The sequence below is a fragment of the Dama dama genome, chromosome 33 (genome assembly GCF_033118175.1).
Source record: "Dama dama isolate Ldn47 chromosome 33, ASM3311817v1, whole genome shotgun sequence".
In the NCBI taxonomy this organism is placed as follows: Eukaryota; Metazoa; Chordata; class Mammalia; order Artiodactyla; family Cervidae; genus Dama; species Dama dama.
Window position 1 is genome coordinate 30012409 of NC_083713.1, and position 26960 is coordinate 30039368.

At 40.8% G+C, this 26960-nt stretch overlaps 1 protein-coding gene across 1 annotated transcript; it reads right to left on the reverse strand.

The window, feature by feature from the left end:
- Positions 1–4027: 4027 nt before the first annotated feature.
- On the reverse strand, positions 4028–26514 carry DHRS9 (dehydrogenase/reductase 9). Its single transcript, XM_061135244.1, has 5 exons — positions 26335–26514; positions 13300–13671; positions 11853–12111; positions 9763–9926; positions 4028–7335 (listed from the first exon to the last, which is right to left on the reverse strand). The coding sequence occupies exons 2-5, from the start codon at positions 13610–13612 to the stop codon at positions 7112–7114; spliced, it is 960 nt and encodes a 319-aa protein (XP_060991227.1). The 5' UTR covers positions 13613–13671; positions 26335–26514; the 3' UTR covers positions 4028–7111.
- Positions 26515–26960: the final 446 nt, after the last annotated feature.

Here is a 26960-nt window from a genome sequence, read left to right on the forward strand (position 1 = left end):
CTGAAACTCCAATACTTTGGCCACCTGATGCGAAGAGCTGACTCATTTGAAAAGACCCTGATGCTGGGAAAGACTGAGGGCAGGAGGAGAAGGCGATGACAGAGGATGAGAAGGTTGGGTGACATCACTGACTCAATGGACATGGGTTTGGGTAGACTCCGGGAGTTGGTGATGGACAGGGAGACCTGGCGTGCTGCGATTCATGGGGTCGCAAAGAGTTGGACATGACTGAGCAACTGAACTGAACTGAAAAGCATAATGAAGTATTACCTTACACCTGTTAGGGTGGCTATTGTCAAGAAGACAAAAGAAAAGTGTTGGTGAGGATGTAGAGAAAGTGAAATGCTTAAGCATAGTTGATGGGAATGTAATATGGTACAGTTGCTTTGGAAAACACTATGAAGATTCCTCAAGAAATTAAAAATGATCCGGCAATCCCACTTCTGGACATTTATCCAAAAGGAGTGAAATCAGAATCATTAAGAGATATTTGTATTTCCATGTTTATTGTAACACTGTTTAAAATAGCCAAAATATGGAGAAACAAGTGAAATATTCACCTATGGATGAATGGATTAAAATTTATATATATATATATATATATATGGTATATACACACAGTGTAATAATATTCAGCCTTAAAAAAGAAGAGAATTCTTCTATATGACTCAACTTGGATGAACCTAAAAGACATTATACTAAGTGAAATAAGCCAGTCACAGAAGGACAAATATTGCATGTTAATACTTAGCTGAGGTATATAAAATAGTCAAACTAATGGAAGCAAGGAGTAGAATGGGGATTGCCAGGGACTGAGGGGATTGGGCAATGGGAAGCTGTTCTTCAACTGGTATAAAATTTCTTTTATGCAAGATGACTGGTTTCTGGGATCTGTTGTATGACGCAATGCCTAAGTTTACAATATTGTATTGTATATTTCATTTGTTAAAAGGATGGGTTTTGTGTTGTCTTCTACCATGTTAAAAGCAAATGAAAAGCAAAGAAAAAAGCCAAAAACCAAAAACCTGCATCTAAGAGGCGGTTGTGTGATTAGTCGCTCAATCACATCCGACTCTTTGAGACTTCATGGACCGTAGCCCACCAGGCTCCTCTGTCCATGGGGATTATCCAGGCAAGAATACTAAAGTGGGTTGCCATGCCCTCTCCAGGGGACCTTCCCAACCCAGGGATTAAACCCAGGTCTCCTGCATTGCAGGCAGATTCTTTACCGTCTAAGCCACCAGGGAAGAAAACCAGGTAAGGGGGGACCCAGATGGTTAGGGTTAGGTAAAAGCACTCATGCAATGTACAAATGCATTAAGAACCTGACATGCACTCAGGGTTAAATAACCATTATATTTTTATTATACCAGTGGGAACCCAGGTTGCTTGGATTACTTGATCCAAGTTACCACCATTAGTTGGGTGGCATCATGCTTAAGTTCTAGGCACCATAAATAAGAGGGAAAACAGACCTAGAGGATTGAGAGTAAATATTTTACTTAGGTGTTTGACTGGTTGGCTTTGGTCGGGGCTTATGCTGTGCATCTATAGAAGATTGCTTTCCATCTCCAGTTTCTCAAAAGGAGCTGAAATGAAACTTTTCAGGGCAGTTGCTGGTATACAGTGTGACAGGATGCTGCGTTGCTTTGCAAGACCTGTTTCAGACTAGGGTACTATTTATTTCCAGGGACAAATCAGGCAAGAGCTGTGATCTGGCTCTTTGCTGGGCAGATGCTATATGCAAAAAGATCTTAGAACGCTTGTTAAATCAGAATCTGCCTTAGAACCCGATTATTTTAATGCCTCATATAGATGAATGGATTTACTCATATTTTGTTTTAAGAAGTGAATCGCAGAGTTGAAGAATGCCAGCAGTGTATCAGCAGAATTGTCTTATTTTTCAACACGCAAAAACTTACGAAACTGTTGGCCAGTATTATCTTTATAAACAGTGGTGTAGATTAAGTTGTCACAAATAATTCATAAATATTAAAAAAAAAAACTTTTAATTTTGAGAACACTTAGCTCTCCCCTCTACACTGATGGGGCTGAGATGTCTTGTGTTCTTGAGAATTGTTGGGATTAATAGAGTGGAGAAGAGCCGAAACTGATAGTTTTTCTTAGACGCTCCTGGAAATTTTCCTCATTAAATGTTGGGCTGGGTTTCCCACAGAAGCTTCAGAGTTTCTGGGGAGATTTTAAATAGAAAGGGATTCTCTTCAGCCTGGATGACATGGACATGCCCTGCCTACAGGCAGAAGAATGGACAAAATGATGTCTGATGCTCCCTTTTTCTGTGACTGCTGAACACTAAGTCTCAGCTTAGACACAGGCTCCTTCACAGTGTCTCTGGACCAACAGGTCATGAGAAATCTCTACGGCAACAAACCAGCATTAGGGAGCCCCTTGTAGAAATACTCAAAGGCTTGAGGAAGTTACAGGATTTTGTCTGAAGAGACACAGTGACAGCGGAAGTTAAGCAGCTAGCAAGCTTCATCTTAAGTGCTAGACTGCACCTGAGAAGGATTAATACAGGCTGATTTCTGCATTTATTCAACAAGTATTTACTGAACATTGGTCTATAGGCCAGCAGTCTGCTAGAAAAGGGAACAGGAAGATAAGCAAACCAACATGGTTCCCAATTTCATGAAACTTATAACATTTGATAAGAAAGGCCAATATTACCTAACTTACCTGTCACACAAATACATAATTACAGACTGTCATAAGCTCCCTGAAGTAAATTACAGAGTGCAGTGAGAATGTAGAAGATGGGAATGTCGTTAGAATGAAAAGATGGTGGTAGGAATTTGGAATTGTATGGGCTTGCCTGAGAAGCGGTTGAGTCTGTAGGATGAAGAAACTAGATAGGCAGGTAAAATGGGAACGTTCTAGGGAGAAGCATGGGCAAAGGCCCTCAGATGGCAAAATGAAGACAGTAGCCTAAAATGAAGGTTTGTGAAATGTGCTGGGACAACGTGGTTTATGTCATGTGTTTTAATTTTAGTCAAAGGGCAATGGGAATACACTGAAGGGTTTGGGAAAGTGGAAGTGGGGAGAAAAGCAGCAAGATCAGACTTTATTTTTTTCTCCATTTATTTTTATTAGTTGGAGGCTAATTACTTTCCAATATTGTAGTGGTTTTTGTCATACATTGACATGAATCAGCCATGGATTTACATGTGTTCCCCATCCCGATCCCCGCTCCCACCTCCCTCTCCACCCGATCAGACTTTAATTTTGAGCAATCTGACCACAGTGAGGAGAAACCATCGAAGGTACACAGAAGTGAGGTAAGAGATGATAGACGCTTGGACAGATGGTTGCCCTAGAGGTGAAGAGGAGTAGAGGGACCCGAGATCTCCTCAGGAGATAAAATTGATGGTGGTTGGTGCTGGACCCAGAAAGGGCTGGTGGGGCAAGGGAGGTAGAAACTCCAGGTTTAAATGTATTGTCCACATAGAGCTACATCAGACAGAGCTGGCTTTTTAGATCAGATCAAGGGGAAGATCTGGAACCCTTTCTTGGTCCCTCCAAACTAAGTAGGGAGGGACCCCCCTAGCTTGATTTGGTAGAAGACGATATCTCAATTCATCTTTCAAAAAAAAAAATATTTATTTGGCTGTGCCAAGTCTTAGTTGCGGCATGTGGGATCTAGTTCCCTAACCAGGGATTGAACCCAGGCCCCCTGCATTGGGAGTGCAGAGTCTTAGCCACTGAACACCAGGGAAGTCCCTCAATTCATCTTGACCAGGGATTCCTGGAGAAGCCTGTCTAAGGCATCCTGAGCAGAAGCCTCAGTCTTTGGTTTACCTTTTGTTTTTTAAAAAAATTTATTTATTTATTTTAATTGGAGGATAATTACTATACAATATTGTAGTGGTTTTTGCCATACATTGACATGAATCAGCCATGGGTGTACATATATTCCCCATCCTGAACCCGCCTCCCACCTCCCTCCCCATCCCATCCCTCAGGGTCATCCCAGTGCACCAGCCCTGAGCACCCTGTCTCATGCATCAAACCTGGACTGGCGATCTGTTTCACATATGATAATATACATGTTTCAATGCTATTCTTTCAAATCATCCCACCCTCGCCTTTTCCCACAGAGTCCAAAAGTCTGTTCTTTACATCTGTGTCTCTTTTGCTGTCTCATATATAGGGTCATCGTTACCATCTTTCTAAATTCCATATATATGCATTAATATACTGTATTGGTGTTTTGGTTTCTGACTTACTTCACTCTGTATAATAGGCTCCAGTTTCATCCATCTCTGGTTTACCTTAAGCTCTGTGAAGAAAGGGACTATGTCTTGTTCCTGACTGTTGGCCAGTGCTTAGCAGAAAGCCCAGCACATATGTCCACCAAAATATTATGATAAATATATGATATTTTCCCAAGAGCACAGAGAATATAAGAAGCAATGGCAACAAGGGGAGAAGTCTAGAAACCTATACTTCAGACCTTTGCCGCAGTGTCCCTCCCTCCCTCCGAGGTCATGCGCTTTTGTTGAGACTATGCCTTTCTACTTCAAATACCTTCACCTCCTCATTTAGTTGAAAAAGTTTTAAAAGTTGCTTGGGTGAATATATTTGGTTTTATTTTGAAGTGATACCATAATTTGGCAGCATTTATTTAAGTACAGCATTTTTTTTTCGGTTGGATGAAACAGGGACTTATCAATTGTAACTACATGGAGAAATGAGTAAAGAACTCAGGTCTACGCAAAACAAAGGAAATAACCATTAGGAAAGTTCAGCACTTCCCAGATGGCTCAGGCAGTAAAGAATCTGCCAGAGATTCTTGCAGGAGACTCAGGTTCTATCCCTGGGCCAGGAAGATCCCCTAGAGAAGGAAATGGCAATCCACTCCAGTATTCTTGCCTGGAGAATTCCATGGACAGAGGAGCCTGGCAGGCTACAGTCCATGGGGTCACACAAAGTCACACATGCCTGAGCATGCATGCACACAAGCTCAACTGCACAGTGGAAAGTTCAGCAAGGGATGTTCTGGAAGATTCTAAAAGTCTGGGCAGCCCTAGGGGCCTGGAAGGCTGGGGAGCAGCAGGCTAGATTTGGTTTAAAATATTTATTTACTTGGCTGCATCAGGTCTTAGTTGTGAGCATGTGGGATCTTTAGCTGTGCCGTGTGGGATCCAGTTCCCTGACCAGGGATCAAACCCAGGCTCACCTGAATTGAGAGCATGGGGTCTTAGCCACTGAGCCACCAGGGAAGTCCCAGGTTAGATATTTTTAAAGCAATGAAATGAACCCAAGATCTAGGAATTCAAGGTGAGAAGGAGGAGCCTCAGCAAACGATGTGGATGAACTTCATCTCCAAGGACAAGATGAGTGACAGTCGCCTGGTGTTAATTCCAAACAGAAGAAATCAGGGATGTACAGGGGGAACGGTCTCGGGCTTGTAGGATCAAGATGGAGATGAGTCCTCTGATAGGTGGTGAGGATAGTTGAGATCACTTTGCTTGAGAATTTTTCTCTATGATTCTTGCTGTGACTGTCTTCATTTTCATGTAAAAAGGATGAGTGTATCTTTTCTCAAAATAATGAAACATATGGACCTGATACCATTGGAAATTTGATTTTTGAAAGTCATCAGTATGTTGTAAATGTCAGAGGAGGTAGCTCCCTCATAGGCAGATGTTTCCAGAAAGATGAGTGAAAATGAATAGGATTACTGACATCTTCAAAAGAACATGGTTTTAAGCAGCAGATATTAAATATTTTCTTCATAGTAAATTCAGCGTGTGTGTGTGCACGCGTGCATGTGCATGCACAAACATACACACTAGATAATTTCCCCAACTCTTTCACTCTGTATTATTCTGTGGTTACCCAAGTATGTGAGTTGCTCAGTTGTGCCTGACTCTTTGCGACCCCTTGGACTGTAGCCCGACAGACTCCTCTGTCTATGGGATTCTCCAGTATTCATGCCTTTTCCTTCTCCAGGGGATCTTCCCAACCCAGGGATTGAATTCCAGTCTCCTGCAAAGAGGTAGATTCTTTACTATCTAAGCCACCAGGGGAGCCCATATTATCCTGCAACAGATATTAAAATTCGACACTTTGGGTTTTTTCATATAAATATTCAACCAACCTTTGTGAATGATACTGGGTGCTGGGGTTTGGGGAAGCATCTGTTTAGGCCGTTTCTTTTGGATGGGGTGTGGGTTCCGAGTCAACCCAGTTTAGAACCATTAAATGAGCCAGCAGCAGGCCTGCTGTCCCCGTAACTGTTGGTGAAAGAGAGTCTCTGAATTTAGCTCTGTATTTTCATGAGGCTTCAGAGACACCTCACATACTGGATTTCCCAACCATCTCAGGTGTAAGTTATATCAAAGAGTCTATGTCTCGTTACATTTACAAGCTCCAGGATAAACACACAGGCTCTACATTTTTCTTCTTTTGGAATGACAAGTTCCTCTGCTGTTACCATCTATCCACAGGGCGGTCCTGGAATCTCCCTACCTACACTTTTACACCTGTTTCTTTTTTTTTTTAGTCCTCTATTCCTTCTCTCCTTTTTCTTCCCTCCTACTTGCACCCTTACCTACTATTTTTCTGCTGCCCCCTTAGCTTCCACCAGTCTCACAATGCCCTATTACCCTTTCTTCTCCTGTCCCCATTGAAGCTCACAGAACCGAGTTCCAGTTCTTTAGAATCTTATTCTCAGCAAGATAGCACATCCCATCCCCCTTTAGGAAATTATTCTACTTATCTCTTAATATTTTGATCAGGGACAAATATTTAACATTCAAGAGTCACTCTAAGTGGTGTGGATTAGAAGCATGGGTCAGGCACGGGTGAAAAATCATTTTGGATGGGAAAGCCTGTCCACTTTCCATACATTATAACCAGCAGGCAAAGACTCAATATCGGGCAGGTGCCACCCCTGCCCACCTTCTCAAGAAAAATTTGAGGAGGGACCCTGGGACCTCAAAGGTGATGGTGGCAGCCCGTCTTTTTACCAAAAGAAGTTTGATCTGAATGAGTCCAGTTTGGATTAGGTAAAGAATGAGATTGAGGAGATGTGTCCTAGAAATCAGCCAATTTCACAGCCTGGGGCAGGTATTTGTCATCAGCTGAGTCATACTGCCTTGGGATTAGCCAGCTCTACTTTCTGTTTCAACAATAAAAAGTCTTGCAAAACTGCTGGCATATGAGATAGAGGGATCCAGAAAGTTTTGGCATCTTTTCCAGCAGCATAACGGGTTTTAGGGAAGAGACTTGTGAGAGCATGGTCCATGCACTCCACCACCAGGGACAGGTCCACGTTCACAAAGGACGCAGTGCCTTTCAATTGTTCTAGGCCTGTAAAAAAAGAGACACAAGCACATTTACCCTGTGGAAGAAGGGGAATAGGGGAGTGTGAAGCTAGGTTGCAAAGGGGAGGATGCAGTGAGGGAACTTATTTTGATTTTGCCATTATAACCGGGTCCCCTTGTGATGGGTTTTTATCTATTCCTCAGGGATGCAGCAGTGATTTCTTTAGATTGTTGGCTCTCAGACTTGAGTGAGCAGCAGAATCTCCTAGAGAGCTTGTTCAAAGCCAGAACCCAGGAAGTTAGTAGTTTGTATAAACATAGTGGTGGTAGGATATACACAGTACTTCTTAAAACAAATTTGATACAGGAAATGTGTTTACACGTGCTTGTGCATATATGTGTGCACTAATATAGCATGTGCCTCTGTAATTCAGTGACTAAAGGGAGACTCATCCACTAAAGCCCTGACTCGGGAAGCTAAAGGTATCTTGGTTCTCAGCAAATGAATTGTTTGAGTAATAAACTAAGATACCTTTAAAGAGGCAGGGACTGGTGATGGCTTGAAGCATTCCTCCTAAGCTCTTAAAACATATCTTGAATTGTGTATCCTCAAGGGAAAATCTATTGTGTTAAATCTTTTGACTTCAGCTCCCAGTAGCCACAAGCTGTTCCAAGAGCCTAATTGAGGTTAGCTCATAAGTCTTAAGTCTATTTGAAACTCCTACTACTCCAGTCTGGGAAATGAAGCAACGTGAGCTTAAATTTGTGGTCTGCTTTGGAAACATGAGTCTAGCTGATCTCGAAGTCTTGACTTGGAGAACTCTAATAAGAGCAATCAGGACAAAATCGGGCTCTAAGACTTTGGTAATTCTGAGAAAGGACACCTGGCCCAGAGGCCAAGTCAAAAAAATTTGAGATAGAAGTTGATGATATAGTCTCAGGCATCTAGAAAATATCAATTTCAACATTAAACAGGGAAAGCTCTTTTCAATGAGGGATTTTGTTTTCGAACTTAGAGACTTCAGAGTCGGTGAGTGAGAAACAGAACATTTAATGGCAGTGGTTGTAGCCTGATACGTAGTGACATGTCAGCACTGCGAGGTTTGTCAAACCAGACGTTCTAGTTGACATATATGTACCTGTATGCATGTGTGTGTGTGTGTGTGTGTGTGTGTGTGTGTGCAGTGGGGTAGTTGCAGAAGTCAGTCATTCTCCCCCAGTAGATGTGACTAGGCTCTTGGCTCCACCTTGAAAACCCCTGGCCTTGAACCTTGCCACAGTTGGCTGTCTTACCGAAGCCCGCTGAAGAAGAGGCAGGATCACAGCTGGGGTTAGGGTGACACCAGGTCAGGTGGAGCTCCTGGCTCAAAGCAGGAGCTTAGTAAGCGTTTAAGGACTAGCAAGCAAATGTTAATAAGGCCAGGAAGTCTGATGTGGAGGTAAGAGCCCCAATACAGGAAGTTCCAGCAGTTCCTCAATGCCTCATTCCCACTACAGTGCATGGCAGAGAATAGATGGCCAAGTCAGGCCATCTGGGTTCAAATCCATCTCTCCCACTTACTATCTGTGCCACTTTGGGCAAGTTACATCCCTGTGCCTCTGCGTCTATAAAATCCAGAGGGCTTGTTTGGGCATTTTAAATGAAAGAGTTTGTGTAAAGTGCTTGGAATGGTGACAAGTATATAGTGAATGTTTACTATGTGTTAGTCATTGTTATCTAATCTTTATGATTATTCCTGCAGCCTTGACTCAGTCTGACTTACCTTACTTCTCCTTCCTCTCCACTGCCATGCATTCCTGCTTCAGAAAGCTTCCACCCAAATATTAATAATTTCTTCCTGTTTAGGTCTTATTCAAACCTGACCTTTCCTATAAAGGTTTCTTAACCAGCAATGTTTTGACCCTGTGCTGAATTTCTGGAGCAGTTAGACTGTACTGTCTAGCCCTCCTTCTAGGCTGTTGGGTTGTGTCTCAGAAATAAAGGGTCAAGTTTCTTGCATGTTGTAAATCTCAGTGTTCAGAGTCATCTGGTTACTTTCTGTTGTCAACTAGATTGTAAGCTGGGCAGAGTCTGAGTCTTTGAATGAGTGGTAGGTGATCACCAAAAAGAGGGGGTTTGTGTAGATGGAATGACCATGGGCTCCAGTACAGGCATTGCTCTGAGGAGTTGTATAAACTCTGGTAGGACATTTCCCCTTTCCAAACCTCTGCTCGCTGCTATAGTTCTTTTGAGGAATAAATGATACAATTCATGAGGCACTTAGTATGGAACTTACTACTTAGTAAATGCTCAGTAAATGTTTATAAACATGAGCAAGAGCTGACACTAATCAATAGGGACTCCTGATCTATATTTGAGATCTCTACTAGTGTATTACCATGATAACCTTATTTTTTCCTTTCTGTTTGAGTCTCTTTCAAGCTGTCTAGGACAATGAACCCCATAGGACGCTGGGTCCACCCCAAAGCTCACTTTTCTTGATGTAGCTTTCTCCATATTGTTGTTTGATGTCTGGAGACAGATGCTTCCAAATGGCAAGTGTTTTTTCAGCAGCCTTTTCTGGATCTGACAAATTGGTTTTGAACAATCCTGGTTCAATGCAAGCGACGTGCACACCAAAAGCTTTCATGTCCCGCCTGTGAAAAGAGCCAGTTGAAGACATTTAATTCAGGCTTATTTGAATAATGTTTGCTTATAAATCTTTTCGTGGAGTCACAGAATTGGGTGCACAGGAAAGAGCATCTTATTCTACCATCTCAGTTTGCAGATGAGGAACTGAACTATGGGACAGATCATCTTCCACATTCCAGACTGGCTACTATGTAGTACACATGTGGGACACATCTGAGAAGCACAGCAAAGTCTTTGAAAACTGAACACTGGGGTCTCAAACCACAGAAGGTTGGTTGAAAGTTGTGACCTGAACACAAGCTGGTCAGTTATCTGCTAAAAACAATAACAATAACAACAAAAACCTATCAACATTCTCCCCAGAATTTAATAATACTCATAGTTTCATGTTGTACCAAATATTTAGCATATGATACATAAAAGAAGTCAGAAAATCTCAACTCACATGAGAAAAGGCAATGGACAAGATACCAAGGCCGAGGCAACACAGATGTTGGAATTATCAAAGTCTTTAAAGTGCTTGTTACAGACATGTTCCAAGAGATAGACACTCCTGAAGTAAATGGGAATTTAGAAAGCTTCAGAAAAGAAAGAAAACATAAAGAAGAACCAAGTGAAAATTTTACACTTGAAAAATGCAATAACCACAATAAAATATTTACTGGCTGGACTCATTAGTAAAATGAAGAAGATGAAGGAAAGTCAATGAATTTGAAGACAGATCACTGGAAATTACCTAATCTGAACAGCAGAGAGAAAAATTGACCAAGTGAACAGAACCACAGGAATCTGTGGGACAAAGCCAAAAGGTCTAATATTTGTGTTAGAATCCCAGAAGGAAGAGAAATAGTGGATTATAGATAAAAAATGTTTGGAGAAACAATGGCTGAACCTCCTCAAATATGTGAAAAGGCATAAACCTACAGATTGGAGAAGCCCAGTGAACCTCAAACATCATAAACCCAAAGAAACTAATGCCTGGGGCACTGAATTGAAGGACTTTGTTTGCTAAGTTGGTCCTTTCATGGTTTTATGCTCTGGGGTTCTCTGGTGACACAGAGCAAAAAGAGGTAGTCAATGTTTTCTTGTGGTGGCAAAATCTTCACATTAGATTAGCAAGCTTTTGTGTGTGTGTGTGTGTGTGTGTGTGTGTGTGTATGCGTGTTAGTCACTCAGCCTTGTCCGACTATTTGCCACCCCATGGACTACAGCCCGTCAGGCTCCTCTGTCTGGGATTCTCCAGGCAAGAATACTAGAGTAGGTTGCCATTCCCTTCTCCAGGGTAGCAAGCTTCTACTCGAAGTTTTATTTGGAAATGGAAGCATCAGAGGAAAGCTGTCTTTCTTGTCCTTGGGGTAGAGGTGAGACGGTTATCATCCATTCAGTTATAGTGTGTGAAATTTGAGTCCAGAACTTGCAACAAGAGGGGGAAAAAAACAAGCTGCATTGCTATGTCATTACTTTATCAGATAATTTTCTACTGAGGGTTTAATAAGATGTCACTGTTGTGTCTGCAACTGACAGCAATACCAACAGAGAGACCTGATTTAGTTCCTCTCTATGATTCCCTAACTATTAAACAAGCTGATCCGTTGAATACAAATTTGCCACCACTATTCACATATGCATTAATGCAAAAAGGAGAAAAGACTTTAAAAGATTTAGGTTCAAATCCCATTCTACCACTTGACAGCTGGGTGACCTTGGGTGAGTTATCCCAACTCTCCTAGTTTCACTGGTACCATTTATATTTTATTTCTCCTTTTTAAAATGTTTTTTCCTTATTTTTTGCTTCGAACCCTTGTGTCAAGGGCTGACGTTCAGTATCATAAACTGGGAATAGTTTAAAACACTAAATAGAGTGTCTGGTATATAAATGTTCAATGAACGTTAATGGTTATTATTTGCTAAGATGTCTATGTTTGCTTTACCTTAAACTGTCATTGAAGCCTTCTACTGCATATTTAGATGGAGAATAGCCCCCTCCACCAAATGCAAGCCGACCCCCAATGCTGGAGACATTGATAATTCTCCCTCGAGCCTTTTTGACCAAGGGAAGCATGTTTAACGTGACACTGATGAGTCCAAACAGGTTCACTTCAACAGGTTCTCTGTAGTCCTCGACCGTCAGCCAGTCGTTGGGTGCCAGCACACCAAGAATGCCGGCGTTGTTGATCAGACCCCAGAGACCTAGAACAGAGCGGAAGGGAAGGAGGTGTGGTAGAAGGTGATACTTATATAGGCATCCTTGGTGGAAATACAGCTCTGCCTTATCTGATGGTGCCATTTCCTCCTTCCAGTCATCTTCCTTCCTGCTCTGAATACTTGCAGTTTGGGGAAGTGATAGTACAGTGGGTGGGAGGTTAAACTGAAACGGCTGAAGTTCTGTTACCGGAAGCCAATCTTACAATTTTTCTGTTTCTGCTTTGAATGTCAAACACTATCTGAGTGAGTCTTTTTAATCTCAGATGTGAGGAAATTGCTTTATTTTTCCTATCATGCTGGATGGCATAGCCAGAGAATACTGTTTTTATAGGCAAAGAACAACATCGATCTATTTCACATTTATTTTTGGTAAAAATCCAGTCATTCACCTGTCTTATTTTATGATGGGAAACATTTAACATTGTTAAAAGTGTTTGGCATTCAAGTATTAAAATATTATTTGGAGCCTTATCAAACTACTGCTTTTGAGGTTCAGAGTCTCAACTATATGATGAAGATGTGATAAAGAAAAATCACATCTGTTTGTTTTTTCCTTTGTGGATTCAAATATCTTCATCCATGAGAGTATTTCAAACTTCATTCAAGGAAAAAAAATAAAAAGTCTTCTAGTTCAGAACGCTCCTATCTTTGCAGAATCTAATGCAGAATGAGGTTCAATGACTCCCTATTCTACCATGACTACCTAAGACACATTTGCTCAGATCGCCAGACTATTTTCTTCCTTTCCCAGTGACAGTGTGTGAGCTCTGGAACCATTTTGCAGTCAGAAGATGGTCCTGGGTATCCAGATGGCAATTCAAGGGTTGCCCTCAGGATCTACTGTAGCTTTTGGCCCCAAGTTGTCTGCTGTGTAAGTGGTTAGAGTTGCACTTCACAGAAAAAGACCAGTTAACACCATCATCTCGGTTCTAAATTCACCCATGGGGACGCATGAGAAGATAATGCGGGCTGTGTCTCTCATGCATGTAGAGAGCTTGCAATGTAGAAATATTCAGGGCTATTCTAAACTTTCTCCCATCTTCTCCAGTACACAACTGGTATCTAGGAGACATTATTTTTGGAAAGACCATTTAAAATCAGACTATTTACTTTCATTTAGCTTTGCTTACTTCTCAACACCCCCTCCATTCCCCTCATTTTCACATCACTCACCTTTCTCCCCAACTTGGTTTTTCACCCACTGGGCAGCCCTCTTGACATTTTCTGGGTCAGTTACATCCAGAAGCACGGTATGAAGCCTCTCTGAAGTTTCTGCCTTTAAAGCTGTTGATCCCGATTCAGTCAGACAGGCAGCAATTACATGAAACCCTTTCTTATCAAAAGTTCTGGCTGCCAAGTTTCCAAAGCCAGTGTCACACCCAGTGATGAAAATGTACTTATCAGTGATGTTTGCGATCTTTAGCTGTCTTTTATAATTCCACAGAAAACCACAAAGGATCAGAAAGGCTAACAGCCAAAAGAGCATTTTTTTCCTGTTGTATGACAAGGACACGTCTTTCTTGAACAATAAAAGAAGATGGCGTCCTGAGTGTTCAAAATTAGAAAGAAAATTCAAATTAGAACCATTAGGGCATAATAACCCAGAGTGATGAACTTAAGATATCTTAATGCATTTGGATGGATACATAGATGGTTAAAAATACAATAACTCTTATTTGGTTGGGAAGATGGCTATGTAAGTGTTAAATTACATCTATCATATGTACATGTGTGTGTGCTCAGTCGTGTCTGACTCTTTGTAATCCCCATGGACTATATTTCTCCAGGCTCTTTTTTCCATGGGATTCTCCAGGCAAAAACACTGGAGTGGGTTGCCATTTCCTCCTCCGAAGGATCTTCCTGACTTAGGGATCGAACCTGTGTCTCCTGCATTGCAGGCAGATTCTTTACCACTACGCCACAAGGGTTTCCCAAGTGGCAGAGAAAGTAACTGGCAAAATTGACATGGGTCATTGGGTTAATCTGACTTTTTTCCTCTCTCTATATATATGCAAATATTTCTTTGCTTAATAAGGAATATGAACATAAACGCAGATAGAATGACACATACACTTATGTGCACACAGACACACAACTCTATTTCTATTGTTTTACAAGGAAGAGATTGTTTCAGATAAAAAATAATGCAATATATCTTCACTTATCGTGGAAAATTTGGACTCTGCTTTCATCTTTTTTTCCTGCTGAAAGATCTATAGCTAAAGAAGAAAAAAATGGGTAGTAAAAATAAGTTAGCAGTAAAAGGAAGGTTTGTGCAAACTAGTTGGTTCTTGTGGTATAGATGTGACTATTTCTAAAGCAGTCCGGTTTTTAGACTATTGTGACTTAAAAATTTGGTATAGTTTTTCCAAATCTTCCCTCTGTAGGAATTATTGATTTGTTGCAAGTGGATGTCTATGTAGCAAGACTTCCTCTTTTCAAATAAATAAATACATTTAAAATATATAATTTTGAGGGGTGGAGTGGTGTAACCAATTCTTGCAAAATTCGTATTTAGACATTTTAAGGAAATTTCATGTTTATACATTCAATTAGTATAGTGTTTTGCTCAAGTCTAGGTCTTGATAAATAATTGTTGAATAACTAAAAGTTGACTATATTCACCAAATAGATTCTGTAACCTTTGTTGCAATCCAAACTCCCAAGGGAATTATGTAAAAAATGCAAATATTCATGGAGTTTAATGTGCCCTAGAACTGAGAGTGGAAACTCCATGTTCTGGGTTTTGCTGCTGGCAGGCAGGCCTAAGGGGAGCAATAGTAAAACAATAGCTTACTTTTGTAAAGCGTTCTGCCTTTCACTTTTACAAATAGGTCTCATTTGATTCTCTTTATAGACAAGAGAATTAATATGCCAATTAATAAATGGAAAAGGAAAAATGGAATTAGCAAATCATCATTTGGCAGCTGACATAGTGACAGTTGTTCCAGGCAGTTCTAAACTAGTGGGTGAAATTCTGATGAGAAACAGTAACTATAGAATCTCAAAGAATCTCTGCACAAGGCTCATACTAATTAAAAAGAGAGCAATAGTAATTTCACAGTGGAGAGATCTGCCAGATACCACTTTAACCAAGTGATAAACACGAACACTACAGAGACGACAAAACAGCAGAGGAGTAGCTGGACATGGAGTACTTCTCTCTTCATGGATTCATCAGGGATATATCTTCAGATGCACGGATCTCTCAGAGCACCAGCTGAGAGCTGGCAGGAGTGCCTGACCACCGGAAAGGAATATGGATCCACGCCAAACTCAGTGAGAGGAAGGAAGGAAGGGAAAATTAGGAGAGTGAGTAGGACTGGAACTGCACTCAGGGGGTGAAGGAATAAAGCAGGGATAAGATTCCCACACCGGAGCAATAGTTTGGGACAGAGAGGAGGCCTTTGAGGCTGTTGGAGAACGAATCAATTGATCTGTGACATTCTGAATGCAGTAGAGAACCACAGCCCTACCTGTCCAGGATACAGTTCCCTCCGTACGTGCAGTCGCTGGGAGCTGGACTGTTGGGATTAGAGAGCAATCCCAAAGTGAGGGCTGCTGGTGACTGCGGGAGATGGCCTGAGGGGATGTGAGGGAGGAGATCACGCTGGGATGCCCTTAGAGGAAAGCTGGGCAGCCATGGAGGCAGGGCCACAGTGCTGAATCATGCGCAGGGGGTGGAGCCACCACTGCCTCTCTCTGTCCCCACATGCCAGAGCCAGCAGCGGACCAGTGGAGAAAGACCCCAGAGATGGTGGTCCTTGGGGGTCCTGATGCACCAAACAACAGAGAAAGATCACAGCCAGGAGCGCCTTTGAGCACCTGCTTCACCAAGCAACAAAGGAGGACCAGCTAGGGAAGTCCTTTGAATGCCAGCTTCCAGAGGCTAGAAAAAGACTATGTTTGTGCTAAGTTGCTTCAGTTATGTCCAACTCTGTGTGACCCTGTGAACTGCAACCTGCCAGCCTCCTCTGTCCATGGGATTCTCCAAGCAAAAATATTGGAATGGGTTGCCATGCCCTCCTCCAGGGGGCACTTCCCAACCCAAGGATCAAACCCATGTCTCTTATGTCTCCTGCATTAGCAAATGGGTTCTTTATCACTAGCACCACCTGGGAAGCCCTTGAAAAAGAATCTAATAGCACTTTATCTCCTATGCCCCTGGCCACCGGCTTCCCTACGCTTTTGGCCCCACCAGGTTCCCACACTCTAAGCGGCCATGCCACCTCCCTGCCCAGTCCTCACTGGTGCAGAGCTGCCAGAGGCTAGAAAGAAAAAGCCTTAATAGTGCCATATCTCCTGCTCCTGTGGCCGCTGCCTCCCCTGCATACATGGGTCCCCACCATTCAAGCAGCTGTGATACCTCCACTCTTGGTCCTCACTGGGGCAGACCCAAGTCCTCCAGGGCAGCCTCAGGAGTGAACTCCTGTGATAACCTACATGCAGTGGTGGGGATAAAACCACAATGGTTTTAGCAGAGTGGCTAAGGAAGAGGATTGAAAATCTTTCCACCAGCTGTACAAACTGCAGATTAAATACACACAATCAACTAGGTAGACTCTGTGCCTATGGGATATAAAAAAGGACAATGAGTGTTCACATAAGAGAAAAAAACCCTAGCTCTGGCAACTGTGGACATTGGAGGCAAATACACATAGGAGTAGAGGCAGATTAGAATCCGACAGTAGGTCCCAAGAACAGTCCAGTGTAAGAGGGCTTCCTAGGAGGTGGAGGTAGAACCACTACTCTCTATATATATTGTTTTCTTTTTTTCCCTTTCTCCCCCTTTTCCCCTTTTTTATCCTCTTAATCTTGCCCCCCTTTTTTCTTTTTCATATATTTCTAATTTTCTTCTTCTTCTTTTTTTTTCTTCATTCTCTTTTTTCTCTCTTCCTTTTGTAAATGTGTGAGTTTCTTTGGGTGCTCTTGGCATTTGAGTGTTGTTTTCACCATTAGTCTTGAGGTTTTGTCTTCTGTGCTGTGACGCCTGTGAAGTCTTGGTGCTACAGTAAGGGAAGGAACCAATAGCAGACTATTGGAGCCAGAAAGATGGGTAAGTGATCTGGAAGACAGAATTGTGGAAAGAACTGAAGCAGAGCAGAATAAAGAAAAAAAAATAGAAATGAGGACAGTCTCAGAGACCTCTGGAACAACATTAAGCACACTAACATATGAATTATAAGGGTCCCAGAAGAAGAGGGGAAAAAAAGGCATGAGAAAATAGTTGAGGAGATAATAGTCAAAAACTTCCCTACCTTGGGAAAGGAAATAACCATCCAAATACAGGAAGCTCAGAGTCCAATACAGGATAAACCCAAGGAAAAATACACCAAGACACATATTAATCAAGCTAATGAAAATTAAACACAAAGAACAAATATTAAAAGCAGTAAGGGAAAAGCAGCAAATAACACACAAGGGTATTCCCATAAGGCTAACAGCTAATCTTTCAACAGAAACTCTGGCCAGAAGGGAGTGACAAGGTATACTTAAAGTGATGAAAGAAACAAAATTACAATGAAGATTACTCTATCTAGTAAGGATCTCATTTAGATTCAAAGGAGAACTCAAAAGCTTTATGGATAAGCAAAAAAAAAAAAAAAAAAAAAGAGAGAGAATTCAGTGTCACCAAACCAGCTTTACAACAAATGCTAAAGAAATTTCTCTGGGTTGGAAACACAAGAGAAAGAAAAGGCCTACAAAAACAAACCCAAAAGAATAAAGTAAATAGTAATAGGATCATTATTTAATTAGTATTAGTTACTCAGTCACGTCCAACTCTTTGTGACCCCATGAACTGTATGTAACCCAACAGGCTGCTCTGTTCCTGGAATTCCCCAGGCAAGAATATTGGAGTGGATAGCCATTTCCTTCTCCAGGGGATCTTCCTGACCCAGGGATTGAATCTAGGTCTCCTGCATTGCAGGCAGATTCTTTACTGTCTGAGCCACCAGGGAAACCCCATATGTATCATATATATCAATAATTATGTTAAAAGTAAATTGACTAAATGCTCCACTTAAAAGATACAATGGATACAAAAACAAGACCCTTATATATGCTGTCTACAAGAGACCCACCTCAGACCTAGGGACACACAGACTGAAAGTGAGGGGCTGGAAAAAGATATTCCATGCAAATGGAAATAAAAAAAAAAGCAGGAGTAGCAATAGTCATATCAGATAAAATAGACTTTAAAATAAAGACCCTTATAAGAGATAAGGAAGGACACTACATGATGATCCAGGAATCAATCCAAGAAGATATAAACATTATAAATATATATGCACCCAACATAGGAGCACCTCAATACTAAGGCAAATGCTAGCAACTATTAAAGGGGAAATTGACAGTAACACGATAATAGTGCAGAACTTTAATACCCCATTCATACCAATAGACAGATCTACCAGACGGAAAATTAATAAGAAAACACAAGCCTTAAATGCTACATTATATCAGTTGGACCTAACTGGTATTTATAGGGCTTTTTATCCAAAAACAGCAGCTTTCACTTTTTCTCAAGCGCACATGGTATTTTCTCCAGGATAGATCACATTTTGGGTCACAAATCAAGCCTTGGTAAATTTAAAAAAATTGAAATCATTTCAAGCATCTTTTCCAACCACAACCCTATAAGACTAGATATCAGCTACAGGGAAAAAAACTACCACACAAACACGTGGAGGCTAAACAGTACACTTCTGAGTAACCAACATATTACTGAAGAAGTCAAAAAAGAAATCCAGATATACTTAGAAACAAATGGCAATGAAAACGCAACAACTCAAATCCTACAGGAGGCACTAAAAGTAGTGCTAAGTGGGACGCTTGTACCAATACAAACCTCCCTTAAGAATCAAGAAAAACATTGAATAAACAACCTAACCTTACACCTAAAGCAACTAGAAAAAGAAGAACAAAAAACCCTGAAGTTTGTATAAGGGAAGAAATCATAAAGATCAGAGCTGAAATAAATGAAGGAGACAATAGCAACTTTTGATCCTGCACCGGAAAATCATTTTTTCTTTTGTCAAAAAGAACATTTTTAGGTTGACAAGTGAAATTTGAGTAAGCTTTGTAGATCTGATAAACAATAAATATTACATGAATGTCAATTTCTCAATTTTGATCACTTCTATGATTATGTAGAAAAAGTCCCACTTTTTATGAAATACACATGGAAGTATTTAAGGATTAAGTAGCACCATGTCTCCAACTTACTCTTAAATGGTTTAGGAAATAATAAAAATATGTATATAAACAAGCATTAAGAATATGTACATTCTTTAAAGAGAGAATAAGAATGTAAATGCGGTACAATGTCAATATCTGGGGATTCTGGGTTGTACTATTCTTTCAACTTTTCCATAAGTTTGAAATTAATTCAAACCAAAAACTTCAAAATTTGGCAAAGGAAAATGATTTTTTTTTTTTTTAATGAGAAAAGTGTTCATTGGACTGCTTTGAGTTCCATGAAAAGGATAGGTGAGAAGTTTCATATCCAGAACTTCAGAGTCTAGTGACCTTGGACGCCAAATTTTCTTCCTTCTTCTCTTTGGGAAGTTCACCTTCATAACCACTGGAGGAAAGCAAAAACTCAGACCAAATCAGTCAGACTCCCTCTCCCTCCTCATCTTATCCATCTCCCCTCTTCAACTTCCTCCTTCCTTAGCCAAACCAATTTTTCCCAGGTGACAAGAAAACAGAGAGGAGCTTTTAGTTGTTAGGGATGGGCTCACATTAAAATGTGTTGTCCTCATCAGTTACTCCTTTGGGCTGAGGGTTGTTTCAGATGCTGGTGTCCCAGCCTGCAGCCTGAATCCAAGGACTGCCAGCCTTGACCTAGAGCTTTGCAAAGTCTGTCCTTTTCTCAAAGATTATCATCCAAAACCACTGCTTCTTCTTCAATCCCTAAGGTTCACATACCTCTAGGTCATTGGACCAAGTCAGCCACAAACCAACACATACCTTTGTCCTCTAATTTTAGCCAAGATGCCACCTTTGAGTAATAACCCTCGGTCAGTCAGAGTTGCTGAGAACATGACCTGTACACAGAAGCTGATTGATGGTTGATTGGTTCATTGACCGCTGGGAAGTAAATGAGTAACAGCAACTCACAGGGCTGCATCGGCCTTATGCTGCCAGCTGTGGTCACCTCCATGTGGGTCCTTGGTGCCAGCAATTCAGTCAGGGCATTGCCTTTGGTTGCTTGGGTTGTTGGCTTCTCTGTGTATTTTCCAATTTGTCTCACAGCGTTTATTGGAAATTGTATTTCCAATTTATCTCCCTGCTTAGTAGGGGTACAGATCTCTCAGCAAGAAGTGCCTAGGTCTGTCAGAGTCCCTCTAGCACCAAAGGACTGTGAGCTTATTGACTCATCAAGGCCAAGAACAGAGTAAGAAAAAGCAGATCTTTAGCTCCTACAACTCAATACATGAGGTCGGGTGCAATTCTGAGCGTACATCCTCTGAATAGGTCATGGAGTGTTTTCTTCAGCCAAAATCAATACTAGCCAATTTGCCAGTAAAAATTTAGAAAGCAAGGACCAAGGTCACACACACACACACACACACACACACACACACACACGTACACAAGAGACATTAAATCAGGGTTTAGGAGCTGAGGCCTTGGAAGCAGGCAGATCAAGTTTCAGGTTCAGTTCCTCTACCATCAGAGGGCCTTTGGGTCAATTGTCATATTATCTTCATTTCCATTTTTCTATCTGTAAAATAGAGATAACTTCTACCTTGAAGAGTGTTGTTGTTATCTAGTCACTAAGTCTTATCCAACTCCTTACGACTGTGTAGACTATAGCCCGCCAGGCTCTTCTGTCCATGGGATTCTCCAGGCAAGACTACTGAAGTGGGTTGTCATTGCCTCCTCTAGGGGATCTTCCAGACCTAAGAATTGAACTCACGTCTCCTGCATATCCTGCATTGGCAGATAGATTCTTTACCACGGAGCCACCAGGAAAGCCCACCTTGAAGAGTACCTGGTGAAATAAAATGACTAGACTTCCTGTTACACAGGAAGACCCTTGTCATGTGGCAGGATTGGTTGCTGTATGCGTTGCTCAGGTCTTAGCATGGGGTTCTCAGCCTCAGTGTTTTGGCAGTTTGGGTCAGATAATTCTTATTGTGGGGGGTCTCTCCTGTGTATTACAGGATGTTAGCACCACCCTGGCCTCTGCCGCTTAGATGCCAGTAGTCCTCTCCCCCAGTTGTGACAACAAAAAACGTCTCCAGACATTGCCAGATATTCCCCTAGGAATAAAATTCCTCCCAGTAGAGGAAAATTTCCTCCCAGTAGAAATGCTGGTCTAGTGTTTCCTTGTCTTGGAGGTCCAGAACAGTACAGCATTCGGAACTGCTGGAAGCTACTTAAAACCCAGACTGGAAACTCAGTCTTTGTTTCCTCAGTAGTGACATATGGATGAAAGTTTATATTTTTTATGGTCTTACCAGAAAATTTTTATTATTTATAAATACTGGATGGCATCATCAGCTCAATGGACCCGAGTCTGAGCAAACTCCTGGAGATAGTGAAGGACAATGAAGCCTGGAGTGCGACAGTCCATCTGGTCACGAGGAGACAGACATGACTGAACAACAACAAATTCATAGCCTGCTGAAGTAAGCATTAATATCTATGATTTTTAAAAAGTTTCCTAGGAACTTCGCTGTTGGTCTAGTGGTTAAGAATCTGCCTTTAAATGCAGGACACTCAGGTTCAATCCCTGTTTGGGGAACTAAGATACCACATGCTGTGTGGAGCAACTAAGCCCATGGGCTGCAACTGCTGAGCTTGTCTATTTGAGTCCACATGATACAACGGGAGAGTTTGTACATCGCACTACATGGATCGCAAATGCTGCAACTAAGAGCCGAGGCAGCCAAATAAATAAAATGAATGAATATACATATTTTGAAAACTGCCTTTTTGTTATCAGGAGGATAGGAGGCAGTGAGTAAAGCCAAATCTATGTATGCAGCCATTTGTGAATTTAGAAATTAGCAAATGAGCACTCATAGCATTTATGAGGCCTAAATTCTAGCTGAGCCTTTTGAGTTTGGACCACTATGAACTCCTCTGGGGTGCCCTTCAGATGAGTACCATTGACTACAGAATTCAAAGAATGCCCTGAGAAAGCCATGGTCCTTGGGATTCCCATTTGACCAAGTCAGGTAGGAATGACAGCAACTCTATGATCTGTTGAGTTTGTACCACATTCTAGTGGCTCAGCTGGTAAAGAATCTGCCTGCAGTGCAGGAGACCTGGGTTTGATCCCTAGATTGGGAAGGTCCCCTGGAGAAGGGAAAGGCTACCCACTCCTGTTATTTGGCCTGGAGCATTCCATGGACTGTATAGTCCATGGGGTCATAAAGAGTCGGACACGACTGAGTGACTTTCACTTCACCTTACCACAGTCTAGGCCCTCTGCTAAGATCTAGAAATATTTATCTCATTCAAACCTTACAGTAAAATTATCTCTATTTTATGGGTGAGGAAACAAATTTAGAATTGCATGTTAATGGGCTCAAGATAGAAGTGTGTTGTTTCAGGCCACTTAATCCCAGCATCCATCCTTTAATTATCTGCTCCACTGTTACCAGGATTCCCACTCAACTCTGGGAGTCTGGACTGTGTGTACACTTCTCTACACCACCATGCCTAATGATACTTGATATTAAGTAAATACATGTAGAAAGAAAGAAGGAAGAAAGAGAAGAAAGTTTCCACTTGAACACCAGGCGTCTAGAGATAACTGGATTAGTTTTTGAGCCCTTGGAATCATCAGGGCATCCTCCTCTCCTTCTCCTCTTTGTCATCAGATAGTCACACTTCCCATTTAGATAACTTTAAACATTATTGAAAAACGTTCCTATAAAATTTATCTCATCAAATTATCAAAATATTTCTGTGAGCTAAGTAGGGTTGGTGTCAGACATAAGATCATTTGCCAGAGAGTGGCTAGAACTAAAAATTTCATCTCTGAGCTCCTAAACTGTGTTAAAAAAAAGAGAGAGAGAGAGAGAGAGAGAGAAAGAAAAGTAGAACTAGAAAGAGAGGAACACATTATCAGTCGATAGGAAAAATTAAAATATATTATCAAAATTCCCCATGATGCCACAAAGACTCAAAAGAAATCAAAAAAGGAGAACTAGGTTTCTCTTTGATCTGTATCTGAAGGGCTGAAGAGTAACTGCTTGTCTGCAGCTACTGGAAAATATTACAACTCAATTCCTGTCCTTGTCCAGTTCTGCTTCTTTTAATTTTCTCTTCCTAGGTTTCTCTTCCTGGTTAAAATATCTAAAACAAGATCCTTTGATTTCACTTCTCTTATTCATCTTCCTCCACCCGTTAAAAATAAATGAGAGATTCTTAAAAAATAATAAGATAGAAAATAATGTCTCCATGTTTCAAAGTCACTGTGAGGTACACTTTGTGTAAGAGAGGTGGAGTTCTTTGTAGTTACTTCCTCCCAAACAGTTTGGTTTTATTTCCACAAAACTTCACAAAGAGAAAGCAATACTGAATCTAGTCAATCACACTGACTGTTCGGGTATTTGTTGAATCTTTATTTTTATTTTTTTCAATTTGCTGCAAGTGTGACCCGAGGTGAATTGACAACTAAGTTTTTTAAATCAAAACACATCAAATAGAGAACATTTATCAAAAAGCTTTCTAAAATACATTCTTTCTGAGTTTCTCTTGCACAAGCTTTCTTAAGGTTGACAGCAGTCTGACTGGACAGGTATGTCCCTTATCCATTTAAATCTTGTAAACCTGGGACTTCTCTGGTAGTCCAGTGCTTAGGAGTGTACCCTACAATGCAGGAAATGTGGGTTCAATTCCTGGTCATGGAACTAAGATCCCACATACTGCAGAGCAACTAAGCCCATGTGGTGCTACCATTGAGCCCACACACCACAACCAGTCAATAGGAAAGTGAAAACCTATTATCAAAATTCTCCACCACGCCACAAAGACGCAAAGGAAATAAAAAAAGGAGAACTAGTTTTCTCTTTTATCGGCACACAAAGTCCAAACACCACAACGAAAGACCCTGCATGATGCAACCCAAATCCCACAAATTGAAACTGACTTGACACAGCCAAATAAATAAATAAATATTGTAAACCTGGTAAACTGACACCAGATTCCTTTTTATTTTTATCTTTTCATTGAATCAAGAAATTCTGTCACTATTTAACCTAACTGGCCATTCTGAGATTTCTGTGACACATTTCTTTAAGAAAAATGACATTTGTGCCCAATGACACAAACTAAGAATATGACTAATGAATGATATTTTTTGTGAAAAAAGTCTTCAGTTGGGCACCCAGAAATCTAAAAAAAGTTTTAAATGGAGCCAAAGATCTTACCTAAAATAGTCTCACATGAGTGTCAGATTAAAATAATAATAACGATTATGGTGCACCAATGAGATCTTTGAGGTGATATTCATCCTTGTAAGTTCCCTCAGACAGTGTAATGAAGAAACTCCTCCATTAGTTACGTTCCCCTTGAATCCCGCTTCCCGCAGGAGGGAGGTGGCCCTCAGGATCCAGTGTGCCTTGTATAATGGGACACTGAGGTGTGTGTGTGGGGAGGGTGCCTACTTTGCAGGCTCATTCAGTCTCCTGGTTGAGCCTGGAGGTGTGCCAGCCCACTCATTTGTAGGGAAGACCTGATGAGTTTATGTTTTGCATTTTTAGTTCTAAGGAAAAAACCTATCTCTGATTTTCCTTTGACTTCTTTCAAAACTTTTAAATTATAATTCATCAAATCATCTACAATAATACTTAATATTCTCAGTCTCTTCTAGGTTTATTATTTTGCCAATATGCTCTCTGATATTATTGGCAGGTTAAGAATTATTGCTAAAGCCATAGTTACCTTATTTATGTTGCTGAGTAAGCATTGCTAACTGGAAGACATGACATGTTAAATGTTATTATAGCTTACAGTTACAAAGCTTCAAGGAAGTTTGCAATATAGAGAGAATGTTATGTAGAGTTGCAGAAAGTGTGTTCAAATCTTCAGTATATTTCTTTTCATCTCAGTTATCTTTGAGCAGTTTTTAATGGCAATACCTTGAGAAAGTGACATTCATTGTAAGAGTTTTAAATCCAGTTCCCATTTTTTTCCATTTGATATATGAAATAAATTTTCCTTGAATTCAGATATTGAACTTTGTTCTAAAAATTGGGCACACTTTTAAAATAACACAAATAAAGCAAAGATGATACAACATTTAATTTTCATTTTATGCAGCATCTAGCCAAGGATATTTTTAGGGCACCTACTAAGCTAAGTAAAGTGCAGTCCTTACCCTGGAACTGATAGTATAGCAGGACATTTCAGAACTGTTTGTTCAACCTTAAATTGAATTTTAATTTAAAAATGTGTTTTTTTTTAAACTTTTTCCCCAACTGTTAAAAATCAATCCATTGAGAAAGAAAGACCACACCACCACTTGGATCTTAAAGTCTTTAACAAGGGTTGCCCTTGAAGCCTCTAAACTGACTTTCTCCCTCTGTGATTTGTATGTTGGAAGTTTCAGGTAAAATTCCAACCCCCGAATCATAAAACAGAGTGAATATCTGAAGCAGACTTGTTGTTGTCATCCCAGTGTCCAGGAATCAAATGTGCATTGAGGAATATCCCTGCTTCCTCCTGGACAGAATAGCATCCTTCTCACTCAGCTTACGTGTAAGTGTATATTTGCCTAAACTGCCCTCTGAAAGTATTGGTAAAGCAGGTAGACAAATAGACCTGACCTGCAGTTGGGAGCAAATCTGTTGTTCCAACTAGGAACACTCTTTTTAGAGCTCTTCCCCACTCCAGTTTCCAATTCATTATAAGATTCCTAGATGGTGTCAAATAGGTACAGAGAGATGAACTAGAGGTAAATCTAATTGTAACTCTAGGGTGATAAAGAACATTCAAAGAGAAACCTGGAGAAGGAAGTTCAAGGCAAGGTTTCTGGTGGCATTGAGCTTATTTCTGTAATGAGATGGACCCGGTACCCATCACAGCCTTCTAACATATCATTTTTTTTTTTTTAAATAGCAACTGCTGACCACAGCATGAAAGACAACTTGATTTATTATATAAGAGTGAGGAAAATCAAGACAATTTGAAGACTGACATGAGAAATGAAGGAACAAGTGACAGAACTCCATCATCGGTTACCTTATTTAAGATGAACTGGGACACAGAAGCTGTTGCGGCCTTGCTGGGCTGCTTGTAATCTGCCTGATCTGGCCACTGTGATGGGGGAAGGAAGGATTGTGCCACCCTGACCTCGCAGATCCTCTTAAGGTAGATATGCCTGGGCTTCCGTGAAGCTCAAAGTACTTAAGCGTGTGAGGAGTCCGCAGGTTCCCTCCTCACTCTATGAGTCACTGTGACTCGAGTTGATGACTAAATTTGTCTTCTTCAGATGGAGGAAGCCAAGAAGCTCTGGGTCATGTGTTTCCAAAGGAATCTGCAGTATCTTTAGCAAATAAAATGTAGTAACTTTTAGAAGGGACTTAAAAATGATCAATGATACTTTTTCATTGTTAGTACTGAAATAATTAACATGGAGACATTTTGTAAATGGCCTGATATATTGTTTTAATATTTAATTTTTGAATTATGATTATTGTTCATGATCTCTAGTTATTTTTTTCATCCTGTTAACAGTGCTCCTTCCTTTCTAAGAGAATAGGTAGGGGAAATCAGTCCCTGATGATTCTTTTTACCACCTTAAAAAAAAAACTGATGAGCAAGGAGATCAAAACTAGTGAAATGAGAGAGTGGACTTATAAGTCTTA

Coding starts and splice junctions, on each gene's coding strand:
- DHRS9 (XM_061135244.1), bottom strand. CDS start 13,612: ATGCTCTTTTGGCTGTTAGCCTTTCTGATCCTTTGTGGTTTTCTGTGG. Junction 9,927..11,852: donor GGCTTCAATGACAGTTTAAG/GTAAAGCAAACA, acceptor CTCTTTTCACAG/GCGGGACATGAAAGCTTTTG. Junction 7,336..9,762: donor AGAAAGCTACATCAAGAAAA/GTGAGCTTTGGG, acceptor CTTTTTTTACAG/GCCTAGAACAATTGAAAGGC.